The following is a 16340-nucleotide window of genomic DNA, read 5'->3' as shown; positions in this document are numbered from 1 at the left end:
AAAAATGTCCTCCAATACTGTTTGTTTCCATCTGATGTTTTAAAAATTAGGCAAGGAGAGAGGAATCGAAGGAAAATACTTGAGATTCCACCCTGGTCTTAGTAAGGACTGAGTGAGACAGTTCTGTAATGAAGAGGCTAGGCGTGGGTTTCTGTGTTAATAACAAGCAGTAGAAATCCTGAATATAACTGAGCCAATCAGAAAATGTGTAAACTCTGGCCTGGTGCATATCATCCACGTGAGATATAGTCAAGAGTCTTTTCAGGTTACTAATAAAACAACAGAAGTACTAAAGGTGAGGATAAACCGAGTCAGAGGAGATAAGATATCTTCATATTGGCCCTATTCAATCAATCATTGAATAAATCATTTTAAAGGTAAACAAGTCAATGGCGGTTGTGTTGTCTGCTGCAGCTGAAAGGAAAGAGAGTGAGCGGGTCCTGAGGTGAGAAATGTGACTGGACATTGACTCCAATGAGGCATGCATTCAGAAATGGGCTGAGAGGAATCACAGTGTAATGGGAGGGGAGATGGCAATCATTCCTTGAAAACACTGATTACAAATGACCACAGACAGACAGACAGGCCACCTGACATAGACAGCAGGGGGAGCTATGCCAAGTGAAGGCCAGAACTGAGATGAGGACCCCCCCCCCTTCAAACACCAAGGTTCCTTCAGCATGCTCTGAAAGGGTGTGCAGCAGTGGAGGCTGCTGAGGGGAGGACAGCTCAGCCTGTCCTCCTCAATTAAGGTGCCACCAACCTCCTGTGGTGGGCAGGGTACATTACAAAATAAAAACCATAAACTGGAAATATGAGACCAATGATCGGAAATAATACAAATCTATTTCCTGCTTATTTAATTATTTAAACCACCACTTCCTACTTTTTCACACTCTAAGATGATAATGACTTTCATGAGAAACTGCTCTCATTTTTTTATTTTCTTTTTATAGATGTTTTATTTCTTTCCCTGACATCTGGTTGAAATGGAAGCATGGTTTACTTTACAGCCGCCCACTTAGGAGGTTGCCAAGAGACAAAGGTCAAAGGAAGGTGGGTATATCCACTTTCCATTATCCAAATCTGCACTGTCCCAACTCAAACCACTACTTTGAGTTGGGACCTTCTCATTAAAATACAATGTCAAAGACTGTAAACTTCAGTCGCCACATAACTCCCGTTACCATAGAAACCAGGACAGGAGGCTTGTATAGGCTCGTCCAATCAGATAGAGAGAGACCTGATGATGGACCTTGTTAGAGAAGTTCATCGTTAAAGCTCCCTCTGCATCAGTGACAGTGGGCTCATTGTAGTCAAGCCCACTGGACAGACTAGGAAACTAAGAAAAGGGAACATCACACAACTTGCACTGGGTTAGAAGTAATGGAATTGGTTGTAATGAATTACAAATTATAGACCAGATTAGTCGTAAATAAGACAGAAATGTCCAGCGAGAACGAATAAATAAAATCTAAAGTAATAAAGTAAATTGCAGGAACACTTGAACTTGTATACTCATATTGAATTAACAGTAGCTAGTTACATAACTAAATTTGATTAGCTGACATTTTCAATTAAACCAATTGTCACGTCTGCTCACGCTCTTCCCTCCCCTGGCGCTTGAGGGCGCCAGGCTGCCCTACATCACGCACTCCTGCCATCAATTACGCACACCAGCCTTCCCTCGTCACGCGCTTCAGCGATATTGGACTCACCTGGACTCAATTATCATCTGTTTATTTCCTCCCCTATATTTGTCCGTTTCCCTGCTCTGTTCCCGGCTGCTGCATTGTTTTTTGTCTTTGTTTTCTTGTATGCCGACGCTGTTCCTGTCTCGTTCCTTGTCCGTTCTTTATTAAATATTTTACTCCCCGTACCTGCTTCGTCTCTCCAGCGTCGGTCCATGTGACAGAATGCATCCGCCATCACACGAAGCATCGGGGAGTACTGGCATTCCGGTTGGTATGACATCGGCTCTGGGTCGCCACCGATGGAACCAGGGGTGCCTAGCCAGCTCGTCGGGATTCCACACCCTAGCTGGCTCGAGAGGTTTCCTTGCCCCGGTTGGCTTGGATGGCGCCCATCTCACGTCAGGCCTCAGCCGGATCGTCAGTTCTTGTTCACCCAGCTGGTCCAGGAGTTTTTGTTTTGTTGGTGACGTCGGGGAGGATTCCGCCGTCGATGGAACCGGGGGTACCTAAGCCAGCCCGTCGGGCTTTCACGCCCTGGCTGGCTCGAGAGGTTTCTTTGCCTTGGTTGGCTCGGCAGCTTCCCATCCCACGTCACTCTCCACCGGATCATCGGGCTCCCTCTCTGCAGAAGGATCGACAGGCGTCTTGCCTCAGTCGGATTGTCTGGCTTCCATGCCTCAGCCGGCTCGCCAGGCTCTCACTCTCCTGCCGGTTCGTTGGCTTGCCCAGCGCACATGTCTCGGACGGTAGGCGTCCCTAGACGCCGGGTGGCGCCCCTGGGGGGGGGGTTTACTGTCACGCCTGCTCCCACTCTTCCCTCCGATGGCGCTTGAGGGCGCCAGGCTGCCCTGCATCACGCAATTCTGCCATCAATTACGCACACCTGCCACCTTCCCTCGTCACATGCTTCAGCAATATTGGACTCACTTATCATCTGTTTATTACCTCCCCTATATTTGTCAGGTTCCCTGATGATGCATTGATTGTTTATTGTATGTTGATGCTGTTCCATTGTCCGTTCCTTATTAAATGTTTGACTCCCTGTACCTGCTTCATCTCTTCAGCGTCAATCCATGTGACACCAATTTTAATAAAACTTTCACTGCAGATTGGCACTAGGGGGGTTAACACAATTAAATCAGGATTTTAACACAGAGAAAAGATTACAAAAAGTTAATGACTGTAAAAATAAGGAATGTAAATGTTTGGATGCAAAAGAAACATGCCAGGCTTTATTCTTCTTCCCTGTACCCCTTTAAGGAAGACACCATTCAAGTCAGAAATGTCTGTCGGGACTGTTTCGGCCTTGATACGAGGGTCAGTCATTCTCCACAAACAGCTAGCGCAACCTGATATTCATGAACATTAGATTCATCATTATAATTCCTGCTTGAGCAATATAGGGTCTATTTAGTAATAGATATGGACAAATAATTTTAGCAAGGAGATTACACTTTTTTGATTCTAAACAAACCCTGTTTGTAAAGTACTGTATCCAACCAGGGATGTGAGACTACACGCTCTATGGTGTTTACTCCATATTTACACTTGACCACAGACACAAACATTTCACTTTACACAGGCCTTAATGTTTAGTGTAAAGCAAACAGGGTCTGAAATAACTAAACCCTTGCAACAGATTCTGACTAAAGAGTACAGCTACGACCGGAAGTTACTTTTTTGTAGCAGGCTAGGAGAGTTTACACAGCAGGTTAGGAGAATTAACGTGGCAGGTTAGGAGACTTAGGATAAGGTTAGTAAAATGGTTAAGGTTAGCTAAAATGCTCTCCTAACCTGCTATGAAAAGTCCCTTCCGGTCATAGTTGTACTCGCTCTAGTCACAACCTTTGCAATAAAGAAACATATATCTCCATTTTGGAAAATTGTGGTGACTACGCATATTTCTAGTTGTATACCTAAGATTGCAACTCTGGATTATAGTTAATAATATTATAATATTAAAAATAATTAAATGTAATAATTGATGGAGGCAATTGTCCTGTTGTAACTTCTATCAGGGGAATGATTGACCCTCAGTCATGGCTATGGCACCAGTTCCCCTTGGGGGTGCTGGGGGGTAGGGGAGAAGGGAGGCATAGGAGGGGAGGGAGGGTATGGAGGCTGACCCCCATCCCAATTTGAGCTGAAAGAGGCATTCCAGTCCATTCCCAGAAGGTAGATGTGGTACAGTAGGTAGATGTTTTACCTGTGCCACCCCAGTGACAGTAATAGCTACACCCTCCGCTGTTTCTACATCCTCACACTTGGGCTGCAGGGTCATAATCTCAAGGGTTATCCTGTGGAGAACGTGGAGAAAATATAAAATAAAAATTGGCATGTTCTGGAGGGAAGGGAGAGCAAATGAAGAGAGGGGGAGTAAAAACACAAAAAGTGATGGAAAATAAATAACATTCACACAAGGCCTCCTCCAGGGCAGTGACAACAGGATGTAATTGAATGCTTTTTTTCTGGAGTGCAAAATATCATTAGGTTCCCAATGTAGATGTGATGTGCATCGAATCCCCACATTGAAATAAATATCAAGTCATGTAAACTTGTGTTTATCAATAGTGTAATAGCTAGCAACGGTGGGACCCTTCTTTGCATCCCTTTCTCAGGGCATTCCTTATGGGGACCCTGTTGCCAAAGCCCATAGGAGAGAGTTAACAAACAGACGTTAGCTGTGTAGCAAAGCCCATAGAACAGTTTAATGACAGACAGCTGACTCTCTCTCCCTTCCACTGCAGAGGGAGAGAACAACGTGACATGAAGATGGAAAAACAAAGATACACAGTAGTTGGCCAGTTAGTCCAACCGTTTGTTTGCCTCTGACGTTTGTTTTGTACTTGACCAGTGCACCAGTCACTGCCTGACTGTCTGTTGTCTTTCGTTCCTTTGTGGTCTTTTCAAGGCTATCTGAAGCATTACCTGAGCCACCCCTGTCACATCCAGGGGGACACCCTCCAAGGTTTCGATATTCTCACAGCGACAGAGGATGGTCATTATCTCCAGAGACATCCTAGGCGGGCAGGCAGGCGGTAGGATAGTAGGAATAGGAGAGGCAGGGCAGTGAATATAGTACACTTATAACAGCTGTTAGGGGTGTCAGTAACGGAGGGTCAGGGGTGAGAGAAGACACTCTAGAAGACACTTTAGGAGGCCTACGCCATAGCCTACCATAGACTAGATTCTACAGCAGGGATCATCAACGAGATTCAGCCACTGGCCGATTTCTTCTTGTGCGGATGGTCAGGGGGCCGGAACATAATTACAAATCATTTGTAGACTGTCTATTATGCGTGGGAATACTATGGAACAGATTTCCACAATTAAAATGACTTGGAGTTGATTTCCTCGTGTTTTTAGTCTTTTATGTCCAACAATAAAATAAAAAAATGCAATAATTAAAACTATATATAATAATTTGGGCGAGCCAAATAAAATCACATGCGGGCCGAATTCGGCCCGTGGGCTGCCAGTTGGGGAACCCTGCTCTACAGCAAAAAGGAACCATTGTGTAGCCTAACCACCAGAGGCTGAGGCAGAGAGCTTCAGATGGAACCAAAATGTCTCCAGTCAATCAATGATCTAATATGCTGGTGTTTACATTACAAGCACAAACACAGTACAGCCAGTCAGTTCTCTTCACAACACAACGGACAGCAACAACTAGGACAAACGGCAGAAGTCACGGGGAAGGATTGGCTTGGTCAGCATAGCAGTCACACAGCAGCATTCTTAACCTACATCTGAGTTTAAGGCACTAAAGGCACTAAATATTACTCAAGAATGCCTCTACACACTGCAAGACCCTTAATGACAATCTCTACTGCTTAGTTGAGGCTCGGTTAACAAGTATTGTCAACAAAACAATTGACTGAGTCACAATACAAATGTGAACATTCACACCCACATTTTTCCACTGCTCTTTCACACACTTGAGAGAGCTATGCATACTATATGCATATGAGCATATATGGGGTGGCAACAAACACTTGAGCCATCCCATGCCTCTACTTAACTATATTTAGAGCCCTAATGGCAGGTATCCTAGCAACTACTATATAAAATAACTTGTCTTTATAGCAGCTTTGCAATTCTTAACACACTCAAACCAGTGTGCCTGGCACCTACTACCATTGCCCGTTCAAAGGCACTTAAATATTTTGTCTTGCATCCATACGGGATCATATCTTTCACCTGGATTCACCTGCCTATGTCATGTTCCTAATGTTTTGTACACTAAATATATATATAGGGGCTCCTGAGTAGCGCAGCGGTCTAAGGCACTGCATCTCAGTGCTAGAGGCGTCTTCACTACAGACACCCTGGTTCCAATCCAGGGTGTATCACAACCAGCCGTGATTGGGAGTTCCATTGGGCGGTGCATATTTGGCCCAGCGTTGTCCGGGTTTGGATGGTGTAGGCCATCATTGTAAATAAGAATTTGTTATTAACTAACTTGCTTAGTGAAATGAATGTTAATTATTTTTTATTTTTTTTAATATATAGAAAGTTAGGCCAATGTGGTTGAGCGTTCCGGGAGCACCACTTTCTCCTCCATAGCCAATGATAAGTAATTTTTTATTTTTTTACATTTAAAAAAAAATGTTTACCCCTTTTTCTCCCCAATTTCGTGGTATCCAATTGTTGTAGAAGCTACTATCTTGTCTCATCGCTACAACTCCCGTACGGGCTCGGGAGAGACGAAGGTTGAAAGTCATGCGTCCTCCGATACACAACCCAACCAGCCGCACTGCTTCTTAACACAGCGCGCATCCAACCTGGAAGCCAGCCGCACCAATGTGTCGGAGGCTACACCGTGCACCTGGCAACCTTGGTTAGCGCGCACTGCGCCCAGCCCGCCACAGGAGTCGCTGGTGCGCGATGAGACAAGGACATCCCTACCGACCAAGCCCTCCCTAACCCGGACGACGCTAGGCCAATTGTGCGTCAACCCACGGACCTCCCGGTCGCGGCCGGTTACGAAACAGCCTATTAACGCTTCCGCTGTCACGCCTATTCCCGCTCTCCCACTCTAACGTTCGAGGGCGCCAGGCTGCCCTTCATTATGCACACCTGTCAACATCATTACGCGCAGCAGCGCTCACCTGGACTCCTTCCCTTTGTTGATTGCCCTGTCTATAACTGTCTGCTCCCCCGTTTGTTCCCGGTGTCAGTATTTATGTTGTTATGTGTTCATGTCCAGATGCTGTCCTGTCCTGTTTCATGTCCGTATTTCATTAAATGTTCACTCCCTTTACCTGCTACTCGTCTCTACCAGCGTTGATTCTTACATCCGCGTTGTGCTGTTTATTGCTGATAGTTTTCTAAAACCTGTGAAGATGTCCAGTGAAAGCGGATATGCAATTTGTTGACACTAAAACATAGTCAAGATTTGGATACACATGATCCTGAAGGCTAATCAATAAAAACGCCTGTTAAATTTGCTGCTCTGTTTTGCTTGTTTACAGCGGGTAATTTCAAAGGGAACTGTCTCCTGACTCCTCCTGTCTCAGCCTCCAGTATTTATGCTGCAGTACTTTATGTGTCGGGGGGCTAGGGTCAGTTTGTTATATCTGGAGTACTTCTCCTGTCCTATTCGGTGTCCTGTGTGAATTTAAGTGTGCTCTCTCTAATTCTCTCTTTCTCTCTTTCTTTCTCTCTCTCGGAGGACCTGAGCCCTAGGACCATGCCTCAGGACTACCTGACATGATGACTCCTTGCTGTCCCCAGTCCACCTGGCCGTGCTGCTGCTCCAGTTTCAACTGTTCTGCCTTATTATTATTGGACCATGCTGGTCATTTATGAACATTTGAACATCTTGGCCATGTTCTATTATAATCTCCACCCGGCACAGCCAGAAGAGGACTGGCCACCCCACATATTCCTCTCTAGGTTTCTTCCTAGGTTTTGGCCTTTCTAGGGAGTTTTTCCTAGCCACCGTGCTTCTACACCTGCATTGCTTGCTGTTTGGGATTTTAGGCTGGGTTTCTGTACAGCACTTTGAGATATCAGCTGATGTACGAAGGGCTATATAAATACATTTGATTTGATTTGAACCGTCGGAGGCGCTCTCGTATTGTTACATCAGCAACATTTCAAGAATAAACTTCTATACGGGCGCTAACATGGCAGCCATTCTAAAACCTGACCTAACTCTCTATATATACAGTGCATTCGGAAAGTGTTCAGACCCCTTGACTTTCCACATTTTGTTAGGTTACAGCCTTATTTTAAAATTGATTAAATTGTTTTATCCCTCATCAATCTACACACAATACCCCATATTGATAAAGCACTTTTTTCTGTGCAAATTTATATATATATTAAAAAAAAACGGAAATATCACATTTACATAAGTATTTAGAGCCTTTACTCAGTACTTTGTTGAAGCACCTTTGGCAGTGATTACAACCTCGAGTCTTCTTGGGTACGATGCTAAAATCTTGGCACACCTGTATTTGGGGAGTTTCTCCCATTCTTCTCTGCAGATCCTCTCAAGCTCTGTCAGGTTGAATGGGGAGCATTGCTGCATAGCTATTTTCAGGTCTCTCCAGAGATGTTTGATTGGGTTCATGTCTGAGCTCTGGTTGGCCACTCAAGGACATTCAGAGACTTGCTCCGAAGCCGTTGTCTCGGCTGTGTGCTTAGGCTCGTTGTCCTGTTGGAAGGTGAACCTTCGCCCCAATCTGGGGTCCTGAGCGCATTGGAACAGGTTTTATCAAGGATCTCACTGTACTTTGCTCCGTTCATCTTTGTCTCCCAGTCCCTGCCACTGAAAAACATCCCCACAACATGATGCTGCCACCACCATGCTTCACCGTAGGAATGGTGCCGGGTTTCCTCTAGACATGACGCTTGGCATTCAGGCCAAAGAGTTCAATCTTGGTTTCATTAGACCAGAGAATCTTGTTACTCATGATCTGAGAATCTTTAGGTGCCTTTTGGCAAACTCCAACTGGGCTGTTATGTACCTTTTACTGAGGAGTGGCTTCTGTCTGACCACTATCATAAAGGCCTGATTGGTGTAGTGTTGCAGAGATGGTTGTCCTTCTGGAAGGTTCTCCCATCTCCACAGAGGAACTCCAGAGCTCTGTCAGAGTGACCATCAGGTTCTTGGTCACCTCCCTTCTCCCCCGACTGTTCAGTTTGGCCGGGCAGCCAGCTCTAGGAAGACACTTCGTGGTTCCAAACTTATTCAATTTAAGAATGATGAAGGCCCCTGTGTTCTTGGAGACCAATGCTGCAGACATTTTTTGGTAGATCTGTGCCTTGACACAATCAATCCTGTCTCGGAGTTCCTTCGACCTCATGGCTTGGATTTTTCTCTGAAATGCACTGCCAACTGTGGGACCTTATATAGACAGATGTGTCCCTTTCCAAATTGTGTCCAATCAATTTAATATACCACAGGTGTAAAACATCTCAAGGATGATCAATGGAAACAGGATACACCTGAGCTCAATTTTGAGTCTCATAGCAAAGGGTCTAAATACTTATGCAAATAAGGTATTTCTGTTTTGTATTTTTAATACATTTGTTAAGATTTTTTTTAAACGTTTTTTGTTTTGTCATTATGGGGTATTGTGTGCAAATTGCTGAGGATTTGTATTTATTTAATCCATTGTAGAATAAGGCTGAAACGTAACAAAATGTGGAAAAAGTCAAGTGGTCTGAATACTTTTCCGAAGGCACTGTATACATAGCTAGTTAGGAACATAGAATGAGGAATTAGAATACTAGAATGGACATGAACCTTGCAAAGGTCAGCCATGTTGGTCAGGGAGTTGGTCAACCCTGGTTTTCCAGTGCTGTCATAAGATAGTGTAAAACAATGAATGTGAAGAATGTATCTGCACTGTATGTGTGTTAGCTAGCCAACCACATTTAGAGGAATGATTTCATAAATGTGTGAAATTAACTGCCAATACACCGACATTCCATTCAAACAATGCACACATACAGTGCAGATAAATTCTTCACATTCATTGTTTTACACAATATCTCAATCCACAACCATACACTGGCTCAAATCAGTCGATGATAGGACTTAGACAAGTTGTAAATGCAACGGTATTGATACTGTATCATATAATAGTACTCACAGCTTTCCAATATTACAAAATCTGAGACATTTATGGTCTGTTTAAATATATTTTAGAGGCTAAAACCTGTATTTATAATTATATGACAATATTTTAGGTTGACTATAATTCCATTACACAATTTGTGATGCCTTACTTTTATTTTCCTGCATAAGTAAAATAAGGATTATGCCTCTACTGCAATTCATTCCAATTAAACTGGATTTGGATTTCTCCCTGACGGATATGGTTGCCACTTTCACCCCATTCTGAAACTGAGGGTTTATGACATAGCCCCTCTAGTAATTTAATAGAATCGCTATGGTTAAGACATCATCACCAAGACACAGCAGGGCTGAGAGAGACATGGTGGGTTGAACACCAGGCAAGGCAAGGCAGATTAGCATGGCAGAAACAAAGAGACAATAAGTAACAAACAAACACAATACTTAATAGTTAAGGGAAAATGCATGAAATAAATTGGAACGGGATCTGTTGTGTTCAGAGATCTAAAAACTATTATCTTTTAAATTTGATTTCACAACTATCATATGTGCTGTGTAAGCTAACGTTGATTTGTTTTATTTTAAACATAGGCCAACTGTATTTTATCTGTCTCTAACAGGATAATATAATTCAGTGAGATTGAACTTCACCTGACCCTAACCTCTCTCAGTGTGTTTGTTTTTCCACTTCAATTCTGTGCTGTAGTGTTTACAGGGGTTGCTGACAGCAAGGTTGTGTTTGAGAGCAGCTGACTTGCTAACTGTGACACATTGTGTTTACACACACAGTAAACACTGCACTGCACTCTCACTGCAAACCACATAACAATAACAAAATTGCTTATTTCCTTTGTGTGGGTAAAGAGACTAGGTATAATATTTAATGTAGATTGTAAAGTTGTTTAAATGTGTGGTGTAAATGTGAGGATGAGTGGGTACAGTTTTAAATATGGTGTTAAAACAGATTTTGATTTAAAAAATATATAAACAGACAAATCTGTCTGCCATCCAACAGTAGGCCTGAATGGTTTGTTTTGGAGGTAAATTCTGGATGTTAGGGCAGTGATTGTATAAATCCCCAAACTGTACTTAAACCCTCTGAATGGGTTACACCCCGTTCTTACCTCTGGATGTCTGAGATGAGCCACCAGGCCCAGGACCAGCCTCCCACCACGTAGGTCTTCTCATCGGAGCCACAGCAACCACCTAAGAGCCAGCACAGGCAACATGAGAATCACATTGTAACCACTCTATCACTGGTAACACCATAGAAATAGTACTGTATTCTATTTCTATGGAATGACAATCAGTGTCATTGCACCACTGACAGTATCATCAACATTAGAGTATTACCCTATTAGACCACAGTAAACCAGACCAGTACAATGGTATCAGACCACAGTTTGAAGAGCTGAGGTCCCAGAGAGCAGTAGGTACCTGTCTATGTAAGTGCATTCAGAAAGTATTCAGACCCCTTGACTTTTTCCAAATTTTGTTACATTACAGCCTTATTCTAAAATTGATTCAATAGTTTTTTCCCCCCTCATCAATCTACACACAATACCCCATAATGACAATGCAAAAACAGGTTTATTGAAATGTTTGAAAATTCATTACAAGTAAAAAACGTAAATATCACATTACACAAGTATTCAGACCTTTTCTCTGTACTTCTGTGCACCTTTGGCAGAGATTACAGCCTCAAGTCTTCTTGGGTGTTACGTTCGTTATAAGGATCGGACCAAGGCGCAGCATAGTATGCGTACATTCTTATTTATTTAAAGAATGAAAACACTGAACAAAATAACAAAATGAAATGTGAAACTATACAAACAAGTGCTGACAGGCAACTACACATAGACAAGATCCCACAAACAACAAAGGGAAATGGCTACCTAAATATGATCCCCAATCAAAGACAACGATAAACAGCTGCCTCTGATTGGCTCTTCTTTGGTAGGCCTACAAAACCCCTAAACATACAAAAAACCCTAGACAATACAAAAACTAGTGTACCCACCCTAGTCACGCCCTGACCTAACCAAAATATAAAGAAAACAGAGATATCTAAGGTCAGGGCGTGACATTGGGTATGACGCTAAAAGCTTTCTAACATATTTTCTAATTTTCAGTTTGAATACTGTCACTAAAAAGCCACAGTAATCCTTACAAAAAGTAGCTGTTTGATATTTCACCGTAACATTTTGGAATGTTCTTTCAAATCGTTCAACTGAAATGGTTTCTCTGGCAACATGTTCATTGCAGACAGAAGCCTTGTTGAACTCGCCTCAGGCTTAGAGCCTCTAACCCTGGGAATTTGACTGGTAAACTCAGGGTACACTCACAATGGCTGCCTGGTATTGTGATGCAATAATTTCCATGGTAATGTAGAAAGTTCTTTCAAATGATGTTGCATATTTTTTTTATTCTATATATTTTTTGCGTACTTTTTACCCCTTTTTCTCCTCAATTGGTAGTTATAGTCTTGTCCCATCGCTGCAACTCCAGTACGGACTCGGGAGAGCCGAAGGTCGAGAGCCATGCGTCCTCCGAAACACGACCCTGCCAAGCCGCACTGCTCGCTTAACTCGGAAGCCAGCCACACCAATGTGTCGGAGGAAACTCTGTACAACTGCCGATCATGTCAGCGTGCATGCACCTGGCCCGCCACAGGAGTCGCTAGAGTGCGATGGGACAAGGACATCCCGGCCGGCCAAATACTCCCCTAACCCGGACGACCCTGGGCCAAATGTGTGCCGCCTCATGGGTCTCCCGGTCGCGGGCGGCTGCGTTACAGTCCGGGATCAAATCCAGATCTGCAGTGACGCCTCAAGCACTGGCACTCAGGAGGCCCCCATTCAAATTATGTTAACTAATGTGGCTCATGCAATGGAATGTATTTTTTGTAATGTCAGTTGAATTGAGTCAACAAATCACACCACATATTGATGGGTACACTTTCTGCTTTCACTTCCTCCTTCTTCTTCAGTATCATGGAGTTTGCACATTTTGTTTGTGCATGTCAACAACCTACTGTGCGGGGAGCGTGTGGTTGATCACACTACATTGTGACACAAAAATAAAAAGGAGGATAAAAAATAAATAGATGGCCATTTTCCATGAAGAAAAACTGATGGGACTTGCTTTAACTCTTTAAAAGTATTTTTGTGATAGTGGTAAAAGTTTGAACATTTAACTTTACTATTTGGTCTGGTCTATCTTTAAGGAATTCCTAGTCGATCACTAAGCATTTCTGTTAAAAAACAACGATAAAGCCTGTTGGCGGTAGGTGCACTTGATTTAGTAGCCATTTTGTGTGTCTGAAGGTATAATTCCTCCTACTCGGCAGGCCAAGAGAGCAAATCAACTGCACCTGGCCAATTAGATAGCTAAGCTCACCGTGTTTGCACAGTCTCCTCAAGCCATAGACCGTAAAAGGAAGCCTTGAATGCACAGAAAAGTTGATACTGTGAGATTATGACTAGAGAGAGACTCAACGAATACAGCAAATAGCTGCTGTTTTTATGAGTAAGTTCATGTTTAAGTTGTTATTCAGCACTGTCAACACATTTGTTAGCCACTGCAGCTGTAATGAACGAGTATTGCAAAATGTTCCGATAAGCTTGCGTTGTTATTATTAGTGGTTTGTGTCTTTTTTTAAATCAAGAAAAATGTCACTTTCTCTGTTCATATGAGTAACAACATGAATTGGTGCATGAGGCAGAAACATTTTGTCAGCGTAGGGAGGGACAGTGGAGGGACGGTGAGTCGGGTGAGAGGCAGCCTCACCACTGCTCCCTGCCCTCAGACTGATGCAGGCAGGGCCTAAAATGTACTTTTTTTGTATATAAGCCACTAATTTTAAAAAATAAAGCAGCTACTCAGATTTTTTTCCAGCTGAAATATTTTCTTGCCATAAATACACTTAAAAACACAGAAAAAATGGACGATTTTGCTTATTAATGTTTCTAAAAGAATACATGTATTATTAATAATAAGCAATGTGGTATATATTGGTCGATTGAATTTAATACTCTGTGACCCGAGTCTTTTAACCAAACATTTTCAGCTGCCCCTTTTAAGGTTACGTTAGTAACAGGGCCACTCCAGTAGTTTTGTGTGCCTGTTAGAATCTCACTAATTGAGGACAATGATGTCTCTTTTTGCTAGCAATGGAAGCAAACATTGAAAAGCAACCTAGGTTGTGAACAAAACAATGTAAATAGCCAAGAAACACAAGGACAAAGTCTCACTAAAGTAGACTTTCTAGTAAACTTTTATGCCTGTGCGCATTGCTTCTAAAAATGAATCTTTCAGCACTTCACTCACAGTGCTCACAGCCCCTCAGACAGGCAGTATTTCTGTGTGAGGTGGGATAGCTATAACATTAGGATTCAAATTTCTTTGTGCATTATCAGATATGAAACAAAGTTGCAGAAATACTTTGAAAATAGCTACTGCACCATTTATTTAGCTATAAATCACAACTTGCATTTGTGCCCATACTTGACTATTTATGAAATGCTCGCACTCTAGAGCCCTGAGTGTGACCACCTGCCAATGTGGCTGGTGAATTAGACATTCTTACCCACATTGGCGAGTGTTAATTATAGGCCCTGGATGCAGGCCATCAGTCCAGTAAAAAAATAGCAAATTATTAAGCTCACTCAGCTGTGCCTCTCAAGTAAAACAATAAATGATCTATTACCAGTGTGATCATATACCTAAAATGTTAAATGTTAAAATATAATTTCAAAATGGTCTGAGAAGAACAACATTGGCAGGGCAGTTCAAGCATAGCCCTACACACGCAATAACATCTGCTAAAAATGTGTATGTGAACAAAAATATTTGATTTGATATGAAGACCACCTTTACTCCACACACAGAGATGCATACAAACCTTTCCATGCCCTCCAGTTGGAAAATCTGACCATAATTCTATCCTCCTGATTCCTGCATACAAGCAAAAACTAAAGCAGGAAGAACCAGTGACTTGCTTAATACGGAAGTGGTCAGATGACGCCGATGCTACCGGACGTTTTTGCTAGCACAGACTGGAATATGTTCTGGGATTCATCCAATGCCATTGAGGAGTATACCACCTCAGTCATTGGCTTCATCAATAAGTGCATCGACGACGTCATCCCCTAGGTGACCGTATGTACATTTCAAAACCAGAAGCCATTGATTACAGGCAACATCCGCATCGAGCTAAAGGCTAGAGCTGCCGATTTCAAGGAGCGGGACACTAATCCAGACACTTACAAGAAATCCAGCTATCCCCTCAGACGAACCATTAAACAAGCAAAGTGTCAAAACAGGATTAAGATTGAATCCTACTACACTGGCTCTGATGCTCGTCGGATGTGGCAGGGCTTGAAAATTATTAAGGACTACAAAGGGAAACCCAAATGTGAGCTGCCCAATGACGTGAGCCTACCAGACGAGCTAAATGCCTTTTATGCTCGCTTCGAGGCAAACAACACTGAAGCATGCACGAGAGCACCAGCTGTTCTGGATGACTGTGTGATAACGCTCTCGGTAGCCGATGTGAGCAAGACCTTTAAACAGGTCAACATTCACAAAGCCGCGGGGCCAGACAGATTACCTGGACGTGTACTCAAAGCATGCACTGACCAACTGACAAGTGTCTTCACTGTCTTTTTCAATCTCTACCTGACCGAGTCTGTAATACCTACATGTTTCAAGCAGACCACCATAGTCCCTGTGCCAAAGGAAGCGAAGGTAACCTGCCTAAATGATTACCGCCCCGCAGCACTCACGTCGGTAGCCATGACCTGCTTTCAAAGGCTGGTCATGGCTCACATCAACATACCCTGATACCCTAGACCCACTCCAATTCGCATACCGCCCCAACAGATCCACAGATAACGCAATCTCAATCGGACTCCACACTGCCCTTTACCTCCTTTTCATTGACTACAGCTCAGCATTCAACACCATAGTGCCCACGAAGCTCATCACTAAGCTAAAGACCCTGGAACAAAACACCTCCCTCTGCAACTGGATCCTGGACTTCCTGACGGGCCGCCCCAAGGTGGTAAGGTTAGGCAACAACACATCTGCCACGCTGATCCTCAACACTGGGGCCCATCAGGGGTGTGTACTTAGTCCCCTCCTGTACTCCCTGTTCACCCACGACTGCGTGGCCAAACACGACTCCAACACCATCATTAAGTTTGCTGACGACACAACAGTGGTAGGCCTGATCACCGACAACGATGAGACAGCCTACAGGGAGGAGGTCAGAGAACTGGCAGTGTGGTGCGAGGACAACACATCCTCTTCCTCAATGTGAGCAAGACAAAGGAGCTGATCGTGGACTACAGGAGAAGGCGGGGCGAACAGGCCCCCATTAACATTGACGGGGCTGTAGTGGAGCGGGTCGAGAGTTTCAAGTTCCTTGGTGTTCACATCACCAACAAACTATCATGGTCCAAACACACCAAGGCAGTCGTGAAGAGGGCATGACAAAAACTTTTCCCCCTCAGGAGACTGAAAAGATTTGGCATAGGTCCCCAGATCCTCCA

At 43.4% G+C, this 16340-nt stretch overlaps 1 protein-coding gene across 2 annotated transcripts in view; it reads right to left on the bottom strand.

Annotated features, from left to right (window-relative positions):
• Window positions 1-16340, bottom strand: part of LOC139418237 (flotillin-2a-like) — a 40793-nt gene that overhangs the window by 10259 nt on the left and 14194 nt on the right. The window contains exons 2-3 of one of the 2 annotated variants that reach the window (XM_071167533.1): window positions 10911-10992; window positions 3901-3991 (exon numbers count right to left, since the gene is read on the bottom strand). In XM_071167533.1, coding sequence (XP_071023634.1) covers window positions 3901-3991; window positions 10911-10992 — 173 coding nt within the window. Of the gene's footprint in view, window positions 1-1187; window positions 1367-3900; window positions 3992-10910; window positions 10993-16340 lie in introns of those variants that run through there. The other variant, XM_071167534.1, reaches the window with a different exon arrangement.

This window comes from Oncorhynchus clarkii, chromosome 10, assembly GCF_045791955.1.
Source record: "Oncorhynchus clarkii lewisi isolate Uvic-CL-2024 chromosome 10, UVic_Ocla_1.0, whole genome shotgun sequence".
Taxonomy (NCBI): Eukaryota; Metazoa; Chordata; class Actinopteri; order Salmoniformes; family Salmonidae; genus Oncorhynchus; species Oncorhynchus clarkii.
The sequence above is the reverse complement of the archived record's forward strand: the minus strand, read 5'-3'. Positions and strand labels throughout refer to the sequence as shown.